At 36.0% G+C, this 27,169-nt stretch overlaps 1 protein-coding gene across 3 annotated transcripts in view; it reads right to left on the minus strand.

Annotated features, from left to right (window-relative positions):
- LOC140441284 (corticotropin-releasing factor-binding protein) overlaps positions 1-27,169 on the minus strand; it is a 447,599-nt gene that overhangs the window by 338,957 nt on the left and 81,473 nt on the right. For all 3 annotated transcript variants that reach the window (XM_072531901.1, XM_072531902.1, XM_072531903.1), the window contains one exon: positions 10,019-10,642. In XM_072531901.1, coding sequence (XP_072388002.1) covers positions 10,019-10,156 — 138 coding nt within the window. In that variant the 5' untranslated portion in view covers positions 10,157-10,642. The remainder of the gene's footprint in view (positions 1-10,018; positions 10,643-27,169) is intronic.

Genomic DNA, 27,169 nt, shown 5'->3' on the forward strand with positions numbered 1-27,169 from the left:
GTGAGGCATCGGACGCGGAAAGTAAGACATCTCATATGCGAAACATGCAATACAGTATACAGTATAAAGCACTTCTTGATAGACTGTCCTAAATTTGTAAAAAGTTTAGTTCCGGATAATTTATTAGGTTACTTAAAATATATAAATATGTTACACAAAATTTAACTTAATTAATTGTTACAAATGTTCAATTGTTCACAAATTGTAATTAATTGTTACAATGATTAATTGTTACAAATGTTAAATTTAATATAATTACAAATGTTACAGGAATGTCGCTAATAACCTTTGGGTGGATGCGACTTTGTCTCTTTAAATAAAAAAAACCCAATTGACGCGTGTTAAAAAATTTTTAAAAACTAATTCAGATTTGAATAATAACCGGCTAATGAAATTAAAGTATAAAGTATTAAAGTTTATTTGGAACTTATCATATAATCTTAATATGTTTGTTTCGAATAGAGTGGCCAATCTTCAGAATCTTAGTAAAAATCTAAAGTGGGGATATATTAGATCACAATTAAACTCTGCTGATCTGTTGTCCCGCGGTCTATTTAATCAAAAAATATTTTTGTTTCATTTTCAGGGAACTGAATTTTTCCTAAATCTTAAAATATATTTTGATTAATTTTATAAGTTTGAGCAAATTGAAAATTTACCGGAAGTAAAGAAAATAGCTCTATTAGTTGTTAGTCATTTACCAAAGATTTTCTAAATTTTCAAAATTAAAAAACGCAGTCGCTTACGTATTTAGGTTTTATAATATGTTACATAAAACTGACAAAATCTGAAACTCTGGAATTGTACGTGTCGGAGGACGCTCATATAATACAAATAATGATTTTAATTATATAATGTATATATACATATATATATATATATATATATATATATATATATATATATATATATATGTATATATATATATATATAATATATATATATATGTGTATATATATATATATGTATATATATATATATATATATATATATATATATATATATATATATATATATTCAGGGATTCTACAGTATTCTTTGTTGCCTTTTTCGTGATTACAAGCCGCAATTATTTGAATTTATCCTTTCCTTTCATTGTTACGTTGTCGCCAATCTATAGATCTTCTATTTCTTCTTTACTTGTAGATAGGTACTCTGTTTTCGCGAGCTAAGTATCTATGCCAGCCCTGGTATATTCTTCTTGTAGTTTCTTTATCATGTAACTGTGCTCTTCTTGGTCTTGTGAAATCACTACTTGATGGTTTGCAAAGCTTAACGTATATAGGTATTCGGTTCGTACCAGTACTCCCATGCCTTCGCATTCTGTTTTCCATGTATTCCATGTTTTCCATTCTGTCAAGTCTTTCACTAAGTATATTTTAAATATAGTTGGAGATGTGGAACAACCCTGTAGGAGAGTAGTGAAGACATTAGAAGAAAATGTAACATTTACTGTATAAACGAATGGACACTAAATTACAAAAAAGAATGGAATAACTACATTAACAGAATATAGGAGACCCGTGTAGTTAAAACAGCAAGAGATAAATGACCACAAAAGAAATATTGGACGGCCGCGCAAAAGATGGAGTGAAAACCTTCCATAGAGGTATTGATCCGTCAATGAATACGCAGAATTGCTTATAAAGAGGAAGAAGAATAAGAAGAACTTTTTCAGCAGCATTGGATTGGCAGAAGAGGCTGCAACGAATGGCCTCCTCGGTCACCAGATTTGTCTCTGGATTTCTTTTTATGGGGATACCTAAAGTAAAATCTATGGATCACAATCTTCGACAGAGGATTTATGTCAACGAATTGTCAACGAATGCTGAAGGAATCACTCGCAAATGCTTCGAAATGTGAGAGGACGTTTCGAAGAAAACCTTTACCATTTTATGGAAGCCGGAGGTCATTAGTTTGAACATTAAATCAACTAAGAAGTATGTAACGAGTTAAAAATGATAAAAATTTAAATTTTTAAAACTGTAATTTTTTTTAATAATTCAAATAAAGTACTAAATGAAATTTAGAAATTTAAAGACTAGTATACAGGGAATTGCAACAGCTTTTAAACGAAATCTTATTTTTCCCCCATATCTATAAAAAAAATGTTGGGGTGATCCTTAGCTTAGGGGTAAAAGTAAAATAATCGACAATCCAAAAAATATGTGTTTAGTCAAAAATACCTATCCCTGGCTTTTTCAAAAATGTTATTGTAACTCCTGATAATGCCTCTGTTTTGTTTTCGTTTGGCCACCCTGTACACAGATGTTACAAAGAGAGCTAAATTTTAGTAAAATATGTACATTGGAGCTAATTGCATATTAAAGTAGATTTTTCTTCACCATTATTGTGGGTTATTCCAATGGTTTTATTTATTTTTATTCTTTTTGTTGCTCTATGTTTGATATATATTTTTAAAATAATTTTATAGTCGCACCTTTTATATTCTTTTAAAAACAGTCTTTGTTTTAAAATCAACTTGATATTACCTGAAATTTCAAATGTTTCAAAATTATTTATTTTAGCGACTACCCATCTGCTTTTTTGGGTCGCGACTAACCAAGTTTGCAATTATGAAAACACACAACCCTTTGGAATTGCAATAACACAGGAGTACATTGTTATATACATTGTATTTAGTAATTATTTTTTCATTAAATAGATACACAAAATTTATTTTTATGATTTGATTGTTTACCTGATATTTCAATTATTTTTTAATTATATCTTCTTTGTTATGTTCGTTTCCGCATTGTTCGCTTTTTAAAACTAAAAATGTACACTGCCTCGCAAAATTAACCGAACACGTGAAATTCCAAAGGTTGCTTCTTTTAGTTTTATTAAATTGACGTGTATAGTAATTAAATATATTGATTAAAATATCCTCCTCCTCATTTCTTGGGCCCTTGTCAAGGCATCGTGATACTCTAAATATTATTAGCTTGATGTCTTCATTCTAATCTTCCTCTTGATCTTCAGCCTTCTACCTTTGTAGTAGGTTCCTATGTCGTGGAAGTAAATTACGTATGCTCGGTTTACTTTTTTTATAACATGTCTTTCATATAAAGCTCTTCTAGAATTGATAGGTTGGTTTTATGTTCTGCCCAGGACACGCGTAGAATTCTTCTATAGACTCATATTTCAAAGGTTTCTATCTTATTCCTATCGATTTTTAAAAGGGTCCATGTTTCAGCTGCGTTTGTAGCAATTGGAAAAATAAGGGCATTGGCCAACCTGGGGTCGTATTTTCGAATTCAATCGAATTTTTTCGTATATGAGTTAACTCGAAAGAAAAATTTCGTATACGAATTTGAATCTGTATTTTTAAACGTCCTTCGAAATTTTATACGTACACTAAAAGAATTTGCACCGGCAACACTGCAAATTCGAACAACCAAAACTTAAATAATAAAAAAAAGAAGAATAATTGGCAGTTTTACTTAACCTAGTTTATGGTGAATTTGTTATCTAAAACAAGAAGTAAAAAAGGGCATGAAATATGGTGGTTCAGTGTCCGCCGAACAAAAAAAAGCCATTCTATCAACTCCATTGTGAGAAGCCTTGTTAATCTGTGCAATTTTTGAAATTGTACATCCGAATAGTCCTCTAGATGGTTAAGAATGGGTTGGTAAACTTGCCTCTTCGTTCCGCTAATATTATCGCCTCGGCAAGGGCGTTAACTATTTCTTTCTATTAAAAAATTATTTAAACCACCCATTAAAATCAAAGTTCATGTAAAAATATGGTAGGTATTAATGTAAATTTTATTGTATTGTTCAATCTAAAACAACGATTAAAAACTATCAGCTGAAATTTTATCTGACGTACACGGGCCCAGTGACAACTGAAATGACAAAAATTACTTTGATCGTATACTAGCATCGAAATTCGAATGGTTCATACCCATTCGTGTCGTCGTATACGAAAAAATTCGTATACGCACCATTCGAAAATATAAAAAACTGGATTTCGAGCGAATTTCTTCTAATTTCGTATGCGAAATATGCTCGAACGAATTCGAAAATACGACCCCTGAGCTTAGTATTCTAGAATAGAATAGAATAGAAATATGCTTTATTGTCACTGAAAATTATTGAACAATTTTATGGACAAAGCTAAAAAAAATCAGTCAAAAAGTACAAAAAGTATAAAACAAAAACAAATATAATAGAAAAACAGAACAATACAATTTTAAATTAGTAAAATTATTGTATCACTTACATAATTTGTACAGACAACAACAAATGAGATGCTTGTGACACCCAAATGTAATTATAAACAATACTAATTTTGTTTCTTTGTTATACATTAAGAAACTCGTCAACTAAATAATATGGTCTTTTAGAGAGATAGATTTTTGTCATCTTACGAAACTTAATGAAAGATGTTGCAGATTTAATTTCTCTTGGAAGGTGATTATAAAGTTTTTTTGCACTATATAAAATAGAATTCTTTACTAGCTGAGTGGACGGGATCGGTAAATAAACGTTACAATCCGAATTTCTAATGGAGTAGCCATGATCAGGTCTATCGGGAAAAATGTTTAGATGCTTGCGAATCAAACAAACCGTTTCCAAAATAAATAAAGAGGGAAGCGTTAAAATTCCGTGATTTTTGAAGTAGGTCTTGCAATGAGTTGTTTGTTTGAGATCAAATAGATAACTAATTGCTCTTTTTTGCAACTTAAAAATAGTATCAAATTGGGCCGCTATACTAGAACCCCAAAATGGAAGCCCATATCGAAGATAGGACTCGAACAATGAGAAATATGCCATTTTGACAAAAGATAAATTTAGTTTCTTCGAAACAGATCTTATTGCAAAGCAAGCTGAGGCTAGTTTCTTCCTTAAGGAGTCAGTAAGCAAGGACCATTTAAGATCGCTGTCGACAAGAATACCTAGAAATTTCACGGAATTAACGATACTGATTTGGCTCTCATTTAAAAGCAAGGGTTGAATGACTTCTTTATAAGGTAATGCTACTGTCTTATCCACGTTAAAGCTAAGTAAGTTGGAGTTTGACCAAGCCTTGATTATAAGCAAATCAGCAGCGGTTATAATTGAATGAAGCGTTGAAATATTAGAGCTGCTACAAGTAATACTGGTATCATAAGCAAATAGAAAAATTTTCCCTTTTATTTTCAAGTAAGTGATGTCATTAATGAAAAGTAAAAAAAGAATGGGACCTAATACTGAACCTTGCGGTACTCCACACTCAATGTCTTTACAACTAGAGTCGGTGTCTTTTATTCTAACCAATTGTTTCCTACCTACCAAGTAAGTTTTGAACCAATTCAAAGACACACCCTGAATTCCATAGAAAGTTAATTTTTTTAATAGAATGTCGTGATTTACGCAGTCAAAGGCTTTGAAATAGTCACAGAAAACGGTGGCGGAGGAGAGGTTACTATTTAGTGATAGATATACCTCATGTAACACAGAAAACATGGCATCACTAGTACATTTATTAGACAAAAATCCGAACTGATTTTGCGATAAAATATTATGTTTAAGGAGAAAGGGCATAAGTCGAACTTTTATAAGCCTTTCAATAATTTTTGATAGTGCTGGTAACAAGGCAATAGGTCTATAGTTGCAGGCATCAGATTTGTCTCCACCTTTATGAAGAGGAATAACGCTGGCAGTCTCTAGGCAGTTAGGGAATGTACCTTTTTCAAGGGAATCATTTACTAGCGAGATTATGACCTCCAATACATTATGCGGAAGATTTGAGAAAATTTTAATAGATAATCCATCTGTACTACATGACGATTTGCTTTTTATACTACGAATTGTTTGAATGAGTTCAGTCTTATCAACTGGTCTTAAAAAGAAGGTATCAGCAATGTTTTTTGAATTAGGGAGATAGGAAACTAGATCTTGTTGTGGCGAAATAGTTGAGGTTATATTTTTACTCACATTACCAAAGTAATCATTCAGATTTTCGGGGTTAGGAAAAGAAAAGGTTTGATTCGCTGCACTGGTTTTATTTCGAAAATCGTTTATTATTGACCAAGTTTCTTTTGAAATATTTTTGGAGCTTGTTAGGCGATTATGAAAGTAGGATTGTTTGGCTACTTTGAGTAGTTTTAGATAGCATTTTTCTGTACGTTATGATAGCATTCTATGTATTTGTTCGGTCTTATCATATTTTAATAAGTTAAGCTGTTGCGGTTCGTGCCATTGCTAGTCCACACTTGATTTCTAAGGAGAAATCACCATTGTTGGTTATCAGGAGTCCAAGTATACAAAATTTTTTACCGCTTTGAAATTCGCCCGTTGGTGTATGTGCGGTAGATTATTATTTACTCTGTCTAGAATCATTATTTTTGTTTTTCTGGTATTCATCTAAAGTTAAAATTCTCCACTTATCCGGCTTAGCCGTTCAGTGATGGTAATCATTTCGACTTCATTCGCTGTGTATCGTAGAATGCTGATTTTTCTGCGTCCTATAGTGATCTATCGCATTCGTCTAGTACTTTTCTCATTATCTGTTTAGAATATATGTTGTATAATAATATGTAATAGTACGCAGCACTACCTAGTACTTTTCTTTGTTTTGAACGCATCTGAATATATTCCGTGGATTTTAACTTTGACTAAGTGTTTATCATACAAACTTAAAAGGTTAGCTAGGTGGACAGGTACTCCCATAATTTTGATTACACTTCAGATGGGATCACATTTTACTAAATCGAAAGCCTTTGTGTAATCTGTGAAACAGTGCAGAATTCTTATGCTGTGTTTTTCTGCTTTTTCTATTATCTGTCTAGTGTTCAGTATCTGCTCCCGCATTCCGTTTTCTGGTGCGAGTTCACATTGTTATTCGGCTATCCCTGGAAATAGAAAGTTCTATAACTGTTTAATATTATATGTAGCAATACTTTGCTTGCATAAGAAATAAGGGCAATAGTTCTGTAATTGCTGCATAGGGTTAATGATCCTGTTTTTATGTATAGGAATAAAGGTTGATTCGCACCACTGTGATCCATATCATATTGCACATGTCCAGTATTACATCTATGCCAATCCCGTCTATTGCTTTTAGAGTCCCCACTGGTTGCCATCGATTACTGGGGATTTATTGTTTCTTAGTTGGTTGAGAGCCTTCTCTACTTCTGCTCGTAAGATTATTGGTTCTGCCTCTGTGATTGCATGTTTCTTGTGTTCTGAGACTGATGCATCGTTTTGAAGTGTCTTTTTACAGTTTTGAGCAGTATTTTTCCATGTGTCTCTATCTACGTCGGTTTTTACTTCTTCATTATGGTCTTGAATTCCTTGAAGTGGTGAAATAAATTCTCGGGCTAAATATTTAACTTTTTTAAATAGATCATTATTTTCGTAGCAGTTTGCATGTTGCTGTTATTTATATGGTTGTTTTTATCTCTGGTACACATACTTTTTATTCTCCTATTCATTTCGGCTATTTTTTGAGTATGGCTTTCTGTTTTTGTTGTATGTTGCACAACTCGTTTGTTTTCCTATTTTAAGGTTTTTTTACTGACGTCCAGTGTTTGTTCTTTTAGGTTTTACGTGATGTGCACTTTTTTCTGCTGAAAATCCACCATTTTATTCCATTCCATGTTTTATTTATTTCTAATATTTGTGATTTTTCTTTGTTTATTAGTTTTATTTGAAATTCTTCTTTATCGGCATTTTTCCAGTTGTGTGTAATTTTAACATGTTCCTTTTCTTACTTCGCTGCGCCATATTGAAGACAACAACAACAAATGTATATATAAATATATATAACTATATATAAATATATATAAATATATATAAATATATATATATATATATATATATATATATATATATATATTGTACTAAATCTAACTTTATTTATATATTGTACTCTATTCAATTTTGAAAATATTATTTAAAATTTAAAAATACAGAAAACATATTATAAAGCTTTTGCTAGTCTACCGTACCACCTACTGCACCACTTATGTTAAAAACTTAACTTTTAATTTAATTTAATTTTAAACTTTTAATTAGGTAATTTTCAATTATCTTTATTTAGTATATAAATACGAAAAAGGTAATAAAAATGGTAATTCCGACTGAAAAATCGGAAAACACAACTAAGATGAAAAAATATCTAAGCATATTCTGGTACGGAAATTTGCAAACCTAATCCCGCTATTAGAAATAACGAAAAAATTACAAAAATCGTTATTTATTGACATAAAGTTAAGCTGTTTATGGGGAGATTTTAAGAATTTTCTGGAGCAAAAATGAAAAATCTAATAAAACCATTTAAAAGGAAGGAAAAAAATACACAACAAATAATTATTTAGAAGTTTGCTAAAAATTACCTAAATAACCTAAAATTTTTTTTTTAATTCAAATATTTTTTCTAAGCTCAATTATGATCCAAAAAATCTGAAAAAAATCAGTGTTTTTGAGCATGAAAACATTTAAATGGTAGTTACTATTCTAATAACGAGCGAGAGAAACAAAAATCAACAAAATTTCGAGGATTTTCCAGAGAAAATGAAAAATATAACACTGTCATTTAAAAGACCAGAAAAAATAAGGTTTGTCATATTTTAAGCATATTTCGGTTCGAAAATTTCCAAACGTAATCCAGCTATTATAAATAACGAAAAAATGACAAAAATCGTTATTTATTGACATGAAGTTGAGTTTATGTGGTAAAAACATGTAGGAAAATACCAAAAAAAAATGGGTTTTTGTTTAATTTTGAGATTTTTTCGAAAATAAAATGAAAATCTAACCCTACCATTCACAATAACGGGAAAAATACACGAAACGTAATTATTTAGAAGTTTGCCAAAAATTACATACATCACCTAATAATTATTTGAAAAATTCAAATTTTTTTTCTGAGCCCAATTTTAATCTAAAAAATCTAAAAAAAATCAAAAGTGTTTTGGGCATTTAAAGGTATGTTCATCAATTTTTTCCGATTTTTTAAAGCAAAGAATCGCTCAGGAATATTTTGTTTTTGAAAAACACATTTTTTTGATAGGGGACCCCAGGGGAGACTCAGGCAGCTAAAAATTTAGCTCAGGGGGTTTCTAAATATTTACTTTTAAGTATTTAACCCCAAATAAAAATCCAACCGAGTGCAGATTTTACCATCTTATCTCGCTATAGACTTTCTGTATATTTATATACTAGACTCAAAATTTCCGCGGGAGCTATATGTGCTTTCAGTGGTTTTCCGGGTTTGTCTCCGCGTTGAATAATTTTGGTTTTAAGAAAAATCATTATTTTGACGACGTTTTGAAGAAGTAATGAAAGTAAAATACTTTGGAATAACATTGTCTAGCTGTGAGGACCTGGAGATAGAAACCGTCATATTCACACTAAGATGAAATAAAGCCACAGTCGAAATACAGAGAGACGTCAGAGATGATACCACTGAAAACTGAGAGACCGAAAGAGTAGTAAGGAATTAGAAAACGATGTAACATACAGATTGGTCAAACCTAAATTTGGTATTACGTGGTTTTTTAAGCATTAAAATGTTTAAAAATACACAAAGCATTACGAACTATTAAGGAATACGTATATGTTCGTTTAAATAAGATTGCTGCTTATAACAAGCTTTTTTACCTTTTGATTTTTTTTGTTATAATTGGTAGTTTTCAACCCTAAAATTCAAGATGCGCAAGCAAAATAAATAAAATTTTTAAAGAATAGGATAGGACGAATTTAATCGCAAATTTTCATCAAAATCTTGCGTCAAAAAAAATTGCTAGGGTATTTTTACCACCAAACGCTAGCCTCTAAAAAAATAGAAAAATGGTTAGAATATTACTGCTAGTTTCGCAAAGTAAGTTTTTTTTTAAATATATGTAAAGCGTTATATTTGACTACGTCTCTTAATAATTTATATTAAGCTTCCGTAAAGTTTTAGGAACAAATATTTTGGATATTACAAGCTGCTTTTGAAATAATTCTTATGTTTAACAAAATTCATTTTATATGTAGTTTAATATGCTTATTTGGTAATTATTTTTTATTTAAAGCAAATTACTCACCCCTCCTTGCTTAACATCAATCGGGGCCATTATTTTTACGTCCTTGGTACTCCCTGGGAATCCAAACACTAGTCTCACCTCAAAAAGACCCATTACCACCAAGAAAGTGGCAACGAGCACGCCAGCCAAGTAACTCATCCTAACAGGTGGTAGGACTATTCAAAAGGACGCTCGCGACGCGGGAATGTGGGATCCTTCGACGCTTGAACGGCGTTATATAGCAGCCACGATGCTTTCGGTTCTTGCGCTCAACACAAACTTTGGGATGTTCTTTTGGTTTTTGTTTTTATTGATGATGAGCTTACACCTACACGTTCGTTTTATTACTTACGTTTATCACTTTAGTCTTTTTCTTTGCGTAATTAAAAGGGACTGTTTCTGGAATCTCTTTGACGAGTTCACTTTTGAGAATTGTATTTTAACTTTACTGTCATAAATGAGTTTATTTTTAAACCATTGTTTTTAATATTATATATTATATTTTACACCTTAAAATTGTACACTTATAGGTTATTTAAAATAGAGTAGTTCTTACTTCTTACTTTTTTAAATATAACTTCACTTTGGTTATTTAAATTTTTAAAGTTTTCTTTTTTTTTTTGTTTTTCTCTTGGTATTTTAAACCTGAAAATGAAGACAAAATATTGATTAATTTTAGTTGACCAATGTAATATTGCAGTTGGAACAAAACTAAAAAACAAATACGATTTCATAGGATGAATATTCTTTTTTCTAATAATAAAAAAAATAAGCTTTTCTATAATATAAATTCGGCAAAACGAATAAATCATACCAAAAATATAAGAGAAGAAGAACAGAAACGCATCGATTGGCAACTAACATAAAAAACTACCGAAAAAGAGGCTCTGCTTTAGCAGGGTCTAGACCTTCTTCCCCTAGCAGGGTCTAGGCCCCCACACTTCTTCTTTTTCTTCTTCTTCTTAGCCTTCTGTAGTCCATATTTGGACATAGGCCTCTTTCAACTCCTTCCATCGGTCTCTATCCTGAGCAACATATTTCCAATTTGTTCCGGCTATTCTTTTAATATCATCAATCCATCTCATCTGTGGTCTTCCTTTTGGTCGTTTACTTTCGTAAGATCTCCAATATTGTATTGTAGTATTCCAACGTTGGTCTTTTTGTCGAGCAGTGTGGCCCGCGACGCTCCATTTAATTTTGGCAATTTTTGTTGCTATGTCCTCTACTTTTGTTTTGGATCTTACCCAGTCGTTCCTCTTCTTATCTGACAGTAGTATACCTAACATTGCTGTTTCCATTATTCTTTCTGTTGTGGCTAGTTTATTCATGTTTGCCTTGGTTAGGGTCAAGGTTTGACATCCATATGTCATGATAGAAAGGATGCATTGGTTGAACACTTTGCTCCTCAAGTGGTGGGGTATTTTGCGGTTCTTAAGTATTCAACTAAGTTTTCCAAATCCTGCCCATACTAATCTTGCTCTTCTAGTAATTTCCGCACTTTGGTTCTCTTTGTCAAGTCTCAGGATTTGGCCTAGGTAGATATATTCCTGGATTTGTTCTATCTCACTGCCATTTATAGTTATACGTCTGGGGTCATCTGTGTTTGTCATTACACTCATCATGATATTTAGAGCCCCCACACTAGTTATGATATTTAGAGCCTGTCTTGCGATAGAATATATTCATTTACCCTGTGGGAGAACTAGGGTCGTATTTATTCATAAAGCCGGTAAACCCGATTTTACGATAAATAGTTCCGACCAATCAGTTTCTCATCCTTTCTTTAAAAGTCTTTAGAGAGACTCGTAAATCGGTTCATATGTGATGGAGCACTTAGGGGTAGCCCTTTACATGCATGTCAATACGCCGATCAGGGTGGGAAGTCTTGTGAGACGGCCCTACATTACCTTGTCTACAGAGTGAAGCGGGTGGTAGATTGTAAGCAATACAGCCCGGGTATCTTTATGCATATTGAGGGCGCCTTTAGTTGCACTATTTTTGACTCCATGTGTGATGCTTCGGAAAGGCATAGGGTTGGCTGCAGCTTGATCAGGTGGAACCAGCCCTGCTTTCTCAGAGACATATAGATGCATAACGAAACAGTTGTTGCGTTCGGGTGTCGGCATCTCGTGGTTGCTCTCAGAGACGAATTTTATCCCCCTTCTTGTGGTGCTTGGTGATTGACAGCCTTCTTCAGCGACTGTCCGAACAAGGTATATATGCGCAAGCCTACGCAGGTGACGTAGTTATACTGGCTGAGAAGCTTTTCCGGAGAACAGTGCTCGAGGTCATTCAGGTGATCCTCAGGCTGGATGAGGAATGGTGCCGGGAGCACTCGGAGAAGGGTCATCGGACCTAGAAGCAAGCTTACCTTCTGTGGTAAAACTGTATTGGTTTCCAAGTCAGTGAAGTACCTAGGAGTGATCCTTGATTTTAAACTTTCATGGACGGAACTTCTTGACACCATGGTGAAGAAGGCCGCGGCAGCTTTCTGGGCGCCAAGAACAGCTTACGGGGTCAAATGGGGTGTGCAGCCGAAAATTCTATATTGGATGTATCAATTCATGATACGGCCTATCCTGACATATACGGTCATTGTGTGGTGGTCCTGGGCTAAACTGGCTTTAGCTAAGCCCCAGCTGACTCACCTCCAGCGGTTGGCATGCCTTGGCATATCAGGAGCCATGAGGATCACTCCTATATTGGCTCTTAGAGCTTTGCTGGATTTACCTTCTCTACATCTAGAGAAGTAGTATCTAGTAGAGCACGAATCCATGATGGCAGCATATAGTCCTAACTGCTCTGGATACTCGTTTGAAATGCTCGGATGGGCCATTGTGACATCTGGAGACAGGCCCTCTATTATTGTCCTGTGCTTCTATGATATAGGACAGCATGGCCCCCCAATTTGAGTTCCCATCCTCCTTTTTGGTTAAATTTCCTGACAAGGATGAATGGATGGAACGAAGGCCTGCACAAAACCATCGAAACGGGCTCACCTTGTCCACGGATAGATCCAGAATAGACGAGCAAGCTTGTGCCGGAGTATATGGAAACGGAATCAGATTTGAATCTGGCTGGACTCTCGGCTCCCACGCATCAGTCTTTCAGGCCGAGATGTTTGTAATCCTAGTATGTGCTCAGGAGATAATAGATAGGGCTTGCTCAGGCAGGACCATCTCTATCTGCTCTGACAGTCAAGCAGGGCTAAGAGCTTTGGAAGCGCCCAAAGTCAGCTCTCAGCTGGTTTTTAAGTGCAAGAGAGCATTTGCTGATGTTACTCGGACTAATGGGGTTAACCTGGTATGGGTACCGGGACGAGGCGTAGAAGATAACGAACGCGTTGATGCACTGGCACGACAGGGACTCATTAACTCTACAGGTGGGACCCGAACCTATGATTGGAGTGCCTTTCAGTGCTATTCGGGGTAGTCTTAGAGAGCTTCTGCGGGGGTTCCAGAATTCCTGGGCCAGTTGTGGAGGTATGAGGCAGGCTAGGATCCACATAGTAGGGCCATCCAAAATTCTTACAGCTTAACAGTCTCTACTTCTAGACCGTAGAAGGTGCTCGCTCTCTGTTGGTTAGTATGCTTACCGGCCACATTAGATTCAGGCGTCACCTATTTCGTATGATAGGGGTGATACATATTGACCCGCCTTGGGCGGTCTGGTGTCTGAACGGCTCATAAATGGATCCTGCCCCGATGTACCATAACCATGGCGCTTCATAAGACAACAAACAAACGAAATAAAAGAACTGGTGAAAATAACACATAAAACAGGATATATGGGAGATCTTTCTTACAGAAATGTTTAAAAAAGAAAACGAAAACTCTCTACCAGAAACGCCCAGTATAATAACTGATCTAAAAAATAAGGAATTGATAAGTCAGAAAGTTGAAAATCACCAGGAGAAGACTAAAAATAACAAATCAGCTCTTTAAAAAATATTGAGGTGATTATGTACCTAGTTCAAAAACTTAAACTTTTTCTTCTTCCTTTTACGTAAACATGACTCTCTCTGTTTTTTAACGTACCTCCAGTAAATTGTTGTTCCATCGTTTTCGTGGTCTTCCTAATGATCGACTTTCTATTGAAGAACCTTTTCTTGCCGTCTTTACTACTCTATTGTTGTCACTTGGCTTATCTGATCGTTACATTCTACTCTTTTATTTCTTTCCCAGTCCTTGATGTTCTTCACTGCATTTACGTCGTATATCTGTACTTCTAGCTCTGCCCCATACTGTTTATACATCAATTTTCTTGAGTGTTTTCGTGTTTGCTGTTTACATCATTTTTGTCCTCTCTGTGTCAGATCGTGTTTATGCAGCGTATGTCATTATTGGTCTAATGGCTGTTTTATTAATTCTTTCTTTTATATCTTATTCCAACATTTTTACTTTTCCGTATTGTTTCATTTAAGCAAGTTGCGGCTCTGTTTGCTCTATTTACTTGATGTCTTATTTTCGTTTCGAGCTTTCCGTAGCTAAATAATCTGATGTTTAGAAATTTAAGCGCCAACAACTGTAACTGATCTTCCAGCTTCAATTTACATTGTGGTAAATTTTTTAAAATGGCCTTAAATTGTACCACTTTCTATTCAAGAAGAGACTACAGCAGCAGAAACATTCATAACACACGTTCTATTAAGACATGGAGTTTCTTTAAAGTTACATTTTGATTAAGGAGGAAATTTTGAATCAGATATGGCAAGAGTTAATGAAACTCTCGGGTATTAAGAAAACTCATACATCGCCTCTCCATCCACTATCAAACGGAATAGTCAAAAAACATAAAAGAACTGTTTGTCAATAGCTTTTAATGTTTGTCGCTGATAATTAAAAAGATTAGGATACTTTAATGCCTCTATTCCTATTAGCCTATGGAAGTTCCGAACATGAATTAACTGGTTTTTCTCCATCAATAATTATTACAGGAAGAGAAATGAAGCTTCATTAAGATCTTATTTTCGTAAGATTGCCTCCCTCCGAAGAAGAACTTTCATCCCTGGCGTACATCGAAAATTTGAAAAAAAGGTTGAAAAAATTTACGAATTTGCTCGTGAAAGTTTGAAGTGATAAAGCCAAGGCCAGGCTCGACATACATGCTACTGGTACAACTTTCGAAAGAGGTGACCCTGTATGTTAATACAATCACACACGTAAGAAAGGACTTTGTTCGACTAGATAAACGGTCTAATCTGCCGCATCCAGTTTTCAGTTAGAAGTAAACCCAAGGTAGTTCATATCGAGATACTAACTCTATATCATAAAACTGATCCACCCTATTGGCTTTAATTGGTTCCTGATAGTCCAGTTATTCGAGGTGAATAACTATAAAGGAGGGAGCAGCGAAAATTTTGTTAGATTGATCCCACAAGTCCCCAGACGAAAAAGAAGAAGTAGTTCTGGAACATTCAAAATGACTTTTGAAAATTCGTGAAGGTCAAAGTGTATAGACGCATTTCAAAGTTTCTCCTTTGATATATATAGATAATAAGGCTATTACTAATAATCCTTTGTTTGTAACCCGATCCTACCGCATACATACTTAATAGTAATAAAATACACGACACGGTTCCTCCAGCCGAAAATGGAGACCACTAACACTAACCTCGATCCTGATAAACCTCCTGACCCCCCGCCTGATTTAAGTGGAAAAAAAATTAATAACCAATATAATATATATGATTCCGGTCCTTTCGAAGTATATGTACAGGGAAAAGACAAAAATATAGGGAATTTTCACATCTTAAGTATTGCTAAAACAATATTTAACCTAAACCTACAGCAAATTATTAAATTTAACCGTAAAGGGAAAAACCGGTTAGGTGTTGTTTTTAAAGATTTTAAATCGGCAAATCTATTTGTGAATGATAAGAGATGGGAAAGTTTACAATATGATGTCTTTATCCCAAATCACAATGTCACATGTAAGGGTATAATAAGGAACATATGTAAAGAAATATCTGAAGTAGAAATTAAAAATACAATCGAAACAAAATTAGTATCCTGTAAAGTAATTGACATAAAAAGACTAAATAGGAGAATTATCGAAGAGGGAAAAGAACAAAACTATGTACCAACAACCACCATATGCGTAACAGTTACAGGAAAAGCACTGCCCAGGGAGGTGCTTGTGTATGGATTACCCATGAGGGTTATTCCATATGTCAGCCCAGTCCTAATGTGTGGAAACTGCCTGTTATATGGTCACAGTAATAATCAATGCAGAGGGAACCCAAAGTGCCAGAACTGTGGGAAAAACCAACACGGGGAAGCCTCGAATTGTGAAACATACTGCATACACTGTAAAAATCATGATCATATCTCTAAAGATAAAAAATGTAAAGAATTCCAACGGCAAAAAGAAATAAAAGCCCTAATGTCTTTCTCTAACATCTCATATTATGAAGCAAACATGCAAATACCAAAAAATGAAAACAGGGAATACTCTTTGAACGAAGAGAATTTTCCTGTCTTGCATACAGAATCCAAGCCTAATAATATAATAGATATCACAGAAAGAAGAATAGAAGCCATAAAGAATGACAAAAGTATACCAAAATATAACCAAATCGTCAAATCTCAACCCACCAAAAGAAGGAAACCAAACATGACAGGATATGACAAAAAACAACATAGTGCTCAATTAATTAATCCGGAGGGAAGATTGAACTGGGCAACAAATTCTCAATCAATGCCATCAACATCAAAAGGTTACAGTGCAAATAAGGAAACTGAACATGGAATCTCCCATGCAATGTCATTACTACCACCACAACATAAAAAGATGGTACTATCTTTTGTAAACAACTTGCTAAGAAACTTATACCCTAACTCATCTAATGTATCACAATATAAAACAATTAAAAGCAGCTCAACAAATAACATAATGTTGTGAATTTATTAAAAGGTTCAATATTTATAACACTTACGGATTTAATTTATTTCTTTATTTATTTTAACTTATCTTACAATTTATTATATCCGTACGTAACAAATTCGCGTGCGCGGGTCTTGAGAATTAACTGGCCCTCCATATAAAAATGTTGTATTTATATACGAAATCCTGATATACTAGAACAGCATCGAAAGATCGAGAAGCTTAGCCGGCTCATTCACCATAATTTTGGTTCTAGACTTCCACCGAAATTTCTACAATAAAACAGAATAATTAGTCATAAAAGTTAGGCCAGTATATTTATCGTAACATTGCCCCCCTCTTAAAAGATGGTTCCTCCTGGAACCTTGTCGGGACTGGAACCGGAACTGTATGCTGGTATCGGCAACTGGACCCTCTTTTACAACTTCCAGTTGTATAAAAATGACAAGGGACGGTTTTCTCTCCGCACCAGTAACTATGCGGATTGCAACAGACTAACACCTGGACTTCGGTGTCTTTAAAGATCTCCTCCACCATATTTCGGATAACCCTCCAATCTAATTGGCGGCACTCCAACTTTGACATGGCTAACTTTTGCACGTCGGACTCTAGTACGTGCTCTCTCAATTGAAGTAAGGCTTCCCATACATCTCGGTAGGTAGGTTGGTCACGGGCAGTGTCTTTTGTTACCAGGTAGAAAAGGTAACGTGATGCATCTTGGAGTTTCAAGGTTTTACCGGGAGCTGGCACTTGGCATTGAAGTTCTGCAACTCGACCAAACTTCCTTCGAAAGACGCATGCCAACCCTGGTGCGTCTTTGATACTGGCCGGGATGGTAAGGGCCAGCGAGTAGTCATCGGGGAGCGCGAGTAGATCTTGCTTTTCTTCAGTGGTAACACCATGTCTTGCTTTACCGGTACCTCCATAGGCACCCATGAATTCCTCAAACGTGAGGTCAGACACGTCTTGGACTTGGTTTACTTCCACTTCTTCATCTACGTCGTGGTCACCTTCGAAAGACGCCAGCCGGTTATGGTGTACTATCATCGGCTTTCCCTTCGGAATCTTGCTTATTCGGTAGATGACATCGTTGATCTTCTCCATAATGAGGTATGGACCTTCCCAAAACTACTGCAATTTGGGAGAACAACCTTTTCGCTTCTTGGGATTATACAGCCATACTTTGTCGTTCTTCTTAAAGCAACCCTTTTCGGCTTGTGTATCGTACCGTTTCTTCATTCGGTCGCTAGCGATCTGAAGGTGGGAACGGACCAACTCATGTACATCGTCCATTCTTCTTCGTAATTCGATCACATAATCTTCACCTGCTACATCTTCTCCAGGTCGACACCCAAATTCTAGATCACAAGGTAGTCGCATTTCGCGTCCGAATAGGACTCTGGCTGGTGTCTGGCCCGTTGATTCGTTAACAGCAGATCTGTAGGCCATTGTGAAGAACGGAAGGTATTGGTCCCAGTCTCGCTGATGATCGGACACCATCTTTGTCAAATACTTGCCAACTGTCCTATTCATTCGTTCTACCATACCATCCGATTGCGGATGATACGCGGTAGTTCTTGTTTTCTTCATGCCTAGTCTATCACATATTCCTTGGAATAGATCACTTTCGAAGTTCCTGCCTTGGTCACTATGGATCTCCAAAGGCACTCCAAATCGGCTGATATATTCTTGGATCAACTTATCTGCAACGGTGGCGGCCTTCTGGTCTGGAAGTGCGTAAATCTCGACCCACTTACTGAAGTAATCCATTACTACCAGCATGTACTTGCCTCCATTTTCACTTTCTGGAAATGGCCCAGCGATGTCCAAAGCTATTCTTTCAAACGGGCTTCCAACATTATATTGTCTCATAGGAGCTCTCCTTTTTCGGTAAGGCCCGTTACTCATGGCACAAATAGTACATTTCTTACACCAGTCTTTTACATCGTCGGAACTGTTCATCCAATAAAACCGTTCCCGAATTCGCTGAAGGGTTTTCCTTACACCAAAATGCCCTCCCGATGGACTGTCGTGTAACTGACGAAGTACTTCGGCTATTCTGCTCTTTGGGATCACCAACTGTCTTCTCTTCTCTGAACCGTCATCATTTTCCAGGACTCGTTTAAGCAAGCCATCTTCGATGATAAATGAGTCCCACTGGGCCCAATACGTCTTAACTACTGAGCATAGGTTTGATATTTCCTGCCAAGGTGGTCGACGGTTTTCCTCTTTCCATTTTCGGATTTTCTGTATAACTGGATCTCTCTCTTGTTCTTCCCTGATCTTAGTAGGCGTCCAGTCGTCGTTGACAATCGTCGTTCTTAGCACTGCTGCTTCCTTGGATTCCGTTTTGTTGCAGTGGGAACACTCTGCTGAGCATGGCCTTCTGGAAAGAGAATCAGCGTTTCTGTGGCTAACTCCGGCCCGGTGCTCAATCTTAAAATCGTATTCTTGGAGTCGTTCGATCCACCTGGCTATCTGACCCTCTGGATTCTTAAACTGCATCAACCACTTAAGGGCGGCATGGTCGGTTCGGATTAGAAACTTTCTTCCATAGAGGTATTGATAAAAGTGCTCTACTGATTTCACTACTGCCAGAAGTTCTCTTCTCGTGACGCAATAATTCCGCTCAGGTTTTGAAAGAACTTTACTAAAATATCCGAGGACTCGTTCCTGTCCTCCTTGAATCTGAGACAGCACTCCTCCAATTCCCACATTACTTGCATCTGTATCTAAGATGAACTCTCCTTCTGGCAGTGGATACCCTAAAATTGGTGCTGTTATTAAATGCTTTTTCAAGGTCTCAAAGGCATTTTGGCAGTCTATATCCCAGCGGTATTCTCTTGCTTCCTCTGTAAGTCGCGTTAATGGCTTAGCGATATCTGCAAACTTCTTAATAAACCTCCGGTAGTAAGTACATAGTCCAAGAAAACTTCTCACTTGATGTTTGTCAGTTGGTTTTGGCCATTCCTTAATGGAATCGATTTTTCCCTTATCCACGGCCACTCCTTCTTTACTGACTATATGACCCAGATAATTGACTTTACCTTGAAATAGCTGGCACTTCTTGGGGTTTAGCATCAATTGGGCAGCTTTAAGTCGATTAAAAACGTTTTCTAAATTCCTCAAATGATCTTCGAATGTCTCCCCCAAGACGATTATGTCATCTAAATAAACCAGGCATGTTTTCCAAGATAACCCTCTCAACACATTTTCCATAAGCCTCTCAAATGTCGCAGGAGCATTACAAAGTCCAAATGGCATAACGTTGAATTGCCACAATCCAGATCCTGTGGTGAAGGCTGTCTTTTCTTTATCGACTGGGTCCATTTCTACCTGCCAGTATCCAGACTTTAAATCTAAAGTAGAAAACAATTTACTTCCAGCCAATGTGTCCAATGTGTCATCGATCCGAGGCAGAGGATAACTATCTTTCTTGGTAACGTTGTTCAGCAAACGGTAATCCACACAGAACCTCGTCGTTCCGTCTTTCTTCTTAACCAGGACCACCGGAGAGACCCATGGACTCGTAGAAGGTTCTATCACCCCGTCTTTCTTCATTTCCTGAACAATCGTTTCAGCTTCCGCTCTCTTCGCCTGTGGTAATCGTCGAGCTGTTTGACGAATTGGCTTAGCATTACCAGTATCAATTTTATGCTTAACAACGGTAGTTCTTCCCGTCTTTCCTCCTTTCGGTACGAAAATATCACGATACTGCCGAAGAAATTCCCTTAATTTCCTTTTCTCCATCTGATTTAGAGACTGTCCTGCAACTGCAACCATTTGGTCGAATTTGTCGTTGGAATTATCAGATGTTGTCGCCTGACGAATTATGGATGTCACAGGTACACAAGTTCCTACTTTTGTCTCTTTCTTTAGGGTCACTGGGTAGTCGTTGACATTGATAAGTCTCACAGGAATTTCTTTAGCCGAAGTCACCAATTCCTTTCCAATTATGATTCCACGGCCAACCTCATCGTCGTGGTTCCAAGGCTCCATCATAACAGGTCTCCCTTCGTCTACAATTCCCTGTAGTCGCGCTACTATGATCGTTTCGCTTCTCGCAGGCACGACTGTATCTTCTGTAATGGCTGCTTGCACAGTGTTGTCATTATGTGGATGGAGAAATACCTCCTCGTTGCCAACTTTGATTACCTTATTCTTAAAATCCAATTGGAATCCATGCATATTCATTACGTCCATTCCTAATATAACATCCTCTTCGATGTCAGCAACTATAACAGTATGGACAAACTTTTCTGCCCCAATTCCCAATTGTACCTGGATTTCTCCATGAATGTTGGCATTTTCACCTGTAGCGGTCCGAAGTCGTAACCTCGTTGGTAACAGTTTCTTTCGGCTGTTTATAACTGTTGGACGTATAATGGTTCTGGTCGCTCCGGTATCCACCAACAACGTATGTCTTTTACCATTTATTTCTCCATCTACATATACACTATCTTCACGACACTTCAAAGAAGCTATTAGTATAAGAGGGTCTTTGGAAAAGTTCCGGGTCGAAGCTGCTCCCCTAAAGCCAACTCGTTCTGGTTTTCCTGATGGTGAGTTTCTTGATTTTATGGTCTTCGTTTTCTTGCATGTAATAATTTTCATCATATTAACGAGCTGGTCAAGTTTATCTTCATCTCCTTCCTCTTTTACAGTCCTAACTTTACTGTATCCTCCAGAGGCCTGCGTAGCTGACTCGTATTCGAGGGCGGCGGATAAGACATCAACCAGCGTCTTGTGACGAGCTAATCGCAGTGTTCTCTGCATTTCATGATCACGAAGACCATCAATAAACGTTTGAACGGCCAATTTTTCCATCATGTCTTCGGGAGCTGTTGGATAAGCATATCGTACTAATCTGGCAATATCTACCTCATATTCTTGAAGAGCCTCATCTTTCTTCTGTCTACGATTTTTAAGCTGCGACTGATATACATGCTCCAAATGTTCGTGGCCATATCGCATATTTAACCTCTTCTTCAGTTGTTCGAAATCATCGGTCTCCTCTACGGCTATGGTCTGAAGCACATCTAAGGCATCTCCTCGAAGAGCGATAGTCAGGTTTACAGCCTTTTCTTTTTCAGACCATCCATTCGCTCTTGCAGCTGATTCGAACTGTTTCATGTAGTTGTTCCATGACGATTTTCCGTCGAAAGTTGGGACTTTCACATGGACAGAACCTCCACTTCCTTCAAATTTCGGCCGTATTTCCAACTTACATTTCGTCTCGTCTTCTTTTATCTCCACTGTAATCGGATTGTTACCTCTCTCTGCTGTCCCTGTTTCTTCCATCTTCCTTTCCATCTCTTTAATCTTTTCTTCGAAGGCCAACTTATCGGCAGCAACTTGGTTTTTTAACGAAGATATTCTATCGTCCAGGGCAGACATCTCACAAGTGACTTTAGAGATTTCTGAAGAGATGTTAGCAGAAACTTTGCTTTCCAGGGAAGAAATCTCGTTAGAAACTTTGCTTTCTAAAGAAGCGATGTCGCCGGAAACCTTCGAAATATCGCCAGAAACTTTGTTCTCTAATGATGCGATATCACCGGAAACTTTGGCTACATCACCAGAAACTTTGGCTACATCACCAGAAACTTTGGCTACATCACCAGAAACTTTCGAAATCGACGAGAGGACAGCATCTTCAAATATATAAGTCTCTGGATCTAGTCCTTCTTCTAGCAAGGCGTTCTTTAGTCGTTGGACTAACTCAGCCTTTTTTCCGGTGGAAGCTAATTCTCTGTCTTCAAGATGTCTTCTTAAATTAGTCACTGTCAGCTCATAAATCGTAGCCATTTTCACAATCTATTTTATATTCACTTGTATTATTATTATAAGTCTAATTTATGTTCGATCCCACTTCTGACACCATTTGTTGTGAATTTATTAAAAGGTTCAATATTTATAACACTTACGGATTTAATTTATTTCTTTATTTATTTTAACTTATCTTACAATTTATTATATCCGTACGTAACAAATTCGCGTGCGCGGGTCTTGAGAATTAACTGGCCCTCCATATAAAAATGTTGTATTTATATACGAAATCCTGATATACTAGAACAGCATCGAAAGATCGAGAAGCTTAGCCGGCTCATTCACCATAATTTTGGTTCTAGACTTCCACCGAAATTTCTACAATAAAACAGAATAATTAGTCATAAAAGTTAGGCCAGTATATTTATCGTAACAATAACCTATGAGTTAATGGAAGATGGGACAGTATCTGATGCTTCAGAATACTAAGCCCAAAATAAAAATAAAAAATAAAGCTTTCACTCCTTTGACTATAATACAATGGAATATGAGATCATATAATGCTAATGTGGATAACTTAAAAATAATTATCAAAGAATACAATCCTGACATATTATTGCTAAATGAAACATGGTTAAATAATAACCATATAATCAGATGCAAGGGCTATCAAGTAATTAGAGATGATAGAGATGATTCATATGGTGGTATAGCCATCCTTATTAGGAATGAAGTAGAATTTTATGAAATATCTGTATGTAATAAATTTAATAACAACTCTCAACTGCAAGCAATCTTCCTACCTAAATTCCTTAATCCTTCCTACCTAAATTAACCTACTTAATGCCTATTTCCCTAATGCAAATACCATATCTAAACAAAAATGGATAAAACTGATCCAGGAAATCAACAAACCAGTAATAATAATGGGAGACCTGAACGCCAAGCATGAGGCTTGGGGTAGCCCTTGTAATAATTCCAATGGGAGAAACATCTTCCAAACATTAGATGAGCTAGAACTAGTTTTTTTAAATGATGGTTCATATACCAGAATAGCACCACCTCCAAAAACATCATCAGCTGTAGATCTAACACTAACATCTAAGAATATTGCTACCAGATCATCATGGCAAATAATTCCTGACCTAGGATTTAGTGATCACCTACCCACAATGTGCAAAATTGGTGTCCAAAACATTACCATCCACATGCCACCAAGGAATAACAGAAACTTCAAAAAAGCTAATTGGAACCAATATACCTCAGTATTAGAGTCATCATTTACATCATTTCCAGGGGAGAACTACCGATCATTTGCAGATCTAATAAATGAAGCTGCACAGTTGTCCATCCCATTGTACAAATCAAATGTTAATAAACAGTATCATATCCCATGGTGGAACGAATCTTGCGCTGAAGTCATTAAAGACAGAATTAAGGCAACAAAGCAATTCCAAGCAACACCCAACTTACAAAATTATTTAATAGTAAAAAACAAATGTGCTATAGCTAGAAGATTCCTTAAAGAAAAAAGAAAGAATAATTTTAGGAAATTTGCAGAAGGCCTTAATAGAAACTCGCCAATCAAGACAATATGGGATAAAGTTAGGAAAATAGCTGGATATGGTAATAGCCCAATTAACTCCCTTCCTGATCCTAATATGGCACAAGAGATACTGAATTCCTTGGCTCCTCCCAGTATACATTTACATCAACAAAGTATACAAACTAGCAATACAAGTTCCCCTTTTACCTTTAATGAATACAAATTCATAATCAATTCTAAAAAGGAATCTGCTACGGGACTTGACTTAATTTCATACTCTATGATTAGAAATCTACCTCATTCAGGATCATTACTATTATTACAAATTTTTAACAAATGCTTAAGTACAGGGACCATTCCGATTGAATGGAAACAGTCATTAATAATTCCAATCCTAAAACCTATGAAAGATAAACTCATTGCAACTAACTATAGGCCTATTGCCCTCACCTCTTGTGTAGGTAAAGTTTTAGAATCAATGATCAAAAATAGGTTGGAATGGCGTATAGAAAATAGGGGAATCCTCAGACCATTGCAGCTAGGTTTTAGAAGGGGTAAAGGATGTTTAGAATGTCTATCCTTTTTGACATCTGAAATCCAAAAATCATTTAGTAATAATGAATGTACAATAGGAATATTCTTGGATATCCATTCAGCATATGATAATGTTAATATTGACAAACTGTACTCTACATTAATACATTTGGATATACCACATGATTTAGCTAACCTCATATATGACTTTTTAAAATGCAGAGAACTGTTTGTCAAAGATAACTCTGGGTTAGTACATGGCCCAAATACCACTAGCACTGGACTCACACAAGGATCACCATTAAGTCCAATGCTATTTAACATATATACCTACTCAATACACGAAGTGTTCCCCAAAAATGCTAAAGTCATACAGTATGCTGACGATTTTGTAATTCTAATCAAGGGAGTGAATGTTAAAAATATGATATCAAAATTAAACAAATATTTAGTCAATCTTGAAGCCTGGCTGGACAATCATAATTTGAACATCTCTGTGGGCAAATCTAAAGCTATCTTGTTTACAAGGGGTAATACCAAAATAATGCCTGGAAATATCAGTTATAAGAGTCAACATATAGAGTGGGTAGATAAAATTAAATACCTAGGAATGGTTTTACAGAAGAACCTTAAATGGAAGGCACACATTAACCAGCTGGAAGTCAAAATAGGTAAAGCACTGAATGTAATGCGTGCCTTGTGTGGAACATGGTGGGGCAGTGACCCAAAAATATTAAAACTGATCCATGAAGCACTTATCCTAAGTCATTTAAACTATGGGGGTCAATTCCTATCTACGTGCCCTAAATATATATTGAAGAAACTAGATCAGATGCACTACCAAAGTATTCGGATTATCACAGGATGCATGAAGTCAACTCCAATCCAAGCCTTGTTATCAGAGTCTGGAGAACTGCCATTAAAATACAGAAGAGAATGGCTCACCACAAAATGTTTGCTAAAAAACCTAAGCATTAAAAACAACCCTGTTATTCAATCAATCATTGAATTAGAAGCACTTTGTAATATGGACAATAAATACTGGAGAAATAAGGAAAAACCCATATTGATAGCAACTATCAGAAAAATCCAACCTTATTTGCAGAACCTATATTCCAGTAAACTTCTTCCTTGCCATGAATATGACTTGGAACTACAACTTCAACCATTAGGAATTCTGAATGAAAATATTACAAAAAATGAATTCAATCTTATGAATTTTGTGAACTTAGTTAAAAAATTCCATTCATACAAAAAATTCTTTACATATGGCTCAACGGACACAATGGGAAATGCGGGATTTGGTGTTTTTTCCCCAGATATAAACTATTCATTTTCATCTAAACTACCCAATCATACCCAAATATGTACAGCAGAGGTTACTGCGATCAATCATGCAGTCCAAATTATACGGGAACAAAATATCACAGAAGCCATTATCTTTTCTGACTCCAAAAGTGCACTACAAAAAATTAAAAAAACAGGGTTTTCTAAAGACACAGAACATATATCGTATTTAACGAAAAGAGGAATTATCCTAGCAAGGAACAATAATATCAAAATCTTACTAGCATGGATCCCAGGACACACTGGTATCACTGGAAACTACAAGGCCGACCAACTTGCCAATATAGGTCGTTCCCTGAATATTCCCATGAATATCAAGCTAGAGTTTTCAAATTTCACACCCTACTTGAAAAGAGAGATTTGGTCTAATTGGGCAGCTGAATGGTACGAAGGATATGGCACAAGCAATTCATTCTACGCCAAAATTAATAAACGAATCCACACACTACCATGGTTCAATAAATTCGCATATATCAGTAGGAGACATTTAACTACAATCATCCGTATGAGAACGGGCCATTGCTCATCCCCTCTTCATCTATTCAGAATTGGAGTCAAAGATGATCCTTATTGCGAATGTGGCCAAGTGGGAGGCTTAAACCATATTTTATTAGAATGTCACTTAAATCAAAACCCACACTTTGACTTGTATGCCGAATTAGCTAAAACTAAACTTCCCACCCCCATAAATATTTGTACAATTCTCACAAATATTAATGAAAATACAATCAACACCTTATGCAACTTTATTTCTACCTTTAATATTAAATTATAAACTATGATATTCCTTCAGTCCTGGGTGCTTCTACCTTATCCGTTGGTAGCATTTCTGGTGTGTGCAAAGCTTGGACGCTACCCCCGAGCGAGAAAAGTTTATACCTTTGTTGTGTTGTATTACTAATATTTTAGCTTGTGAAGAAAAAAAAACCAGCACAAGTATACATGTAGAATAACCTAAAACAAACAAAGGAAGAATATAAGTGTAGGTAGACACTGATTGCTGAAGCAAGACAAAAAGTGTCTACCCTCGAAGTAAACTGGGTAAATTGTCTAGAACATAGCCCAAAAAAAGAATAAGAAGAAGAAGAAGAAGA

This window comes from Diabrotica undecimpunctata, chromosome 5 (assembly GCF_040954645.1).
Source record: "Diabrotica undecimpunctata isolate CICGRU chromosome 5, icDiaUnde3, whole genome shotgun sequence".
Taxonomy (NCBI): Eukaryota; Metazoa; Arthropoda; class Insecta; order Coleoptera; family Chrysomelidae; genus Diabrotica; species Diabrotica undecimpunctata.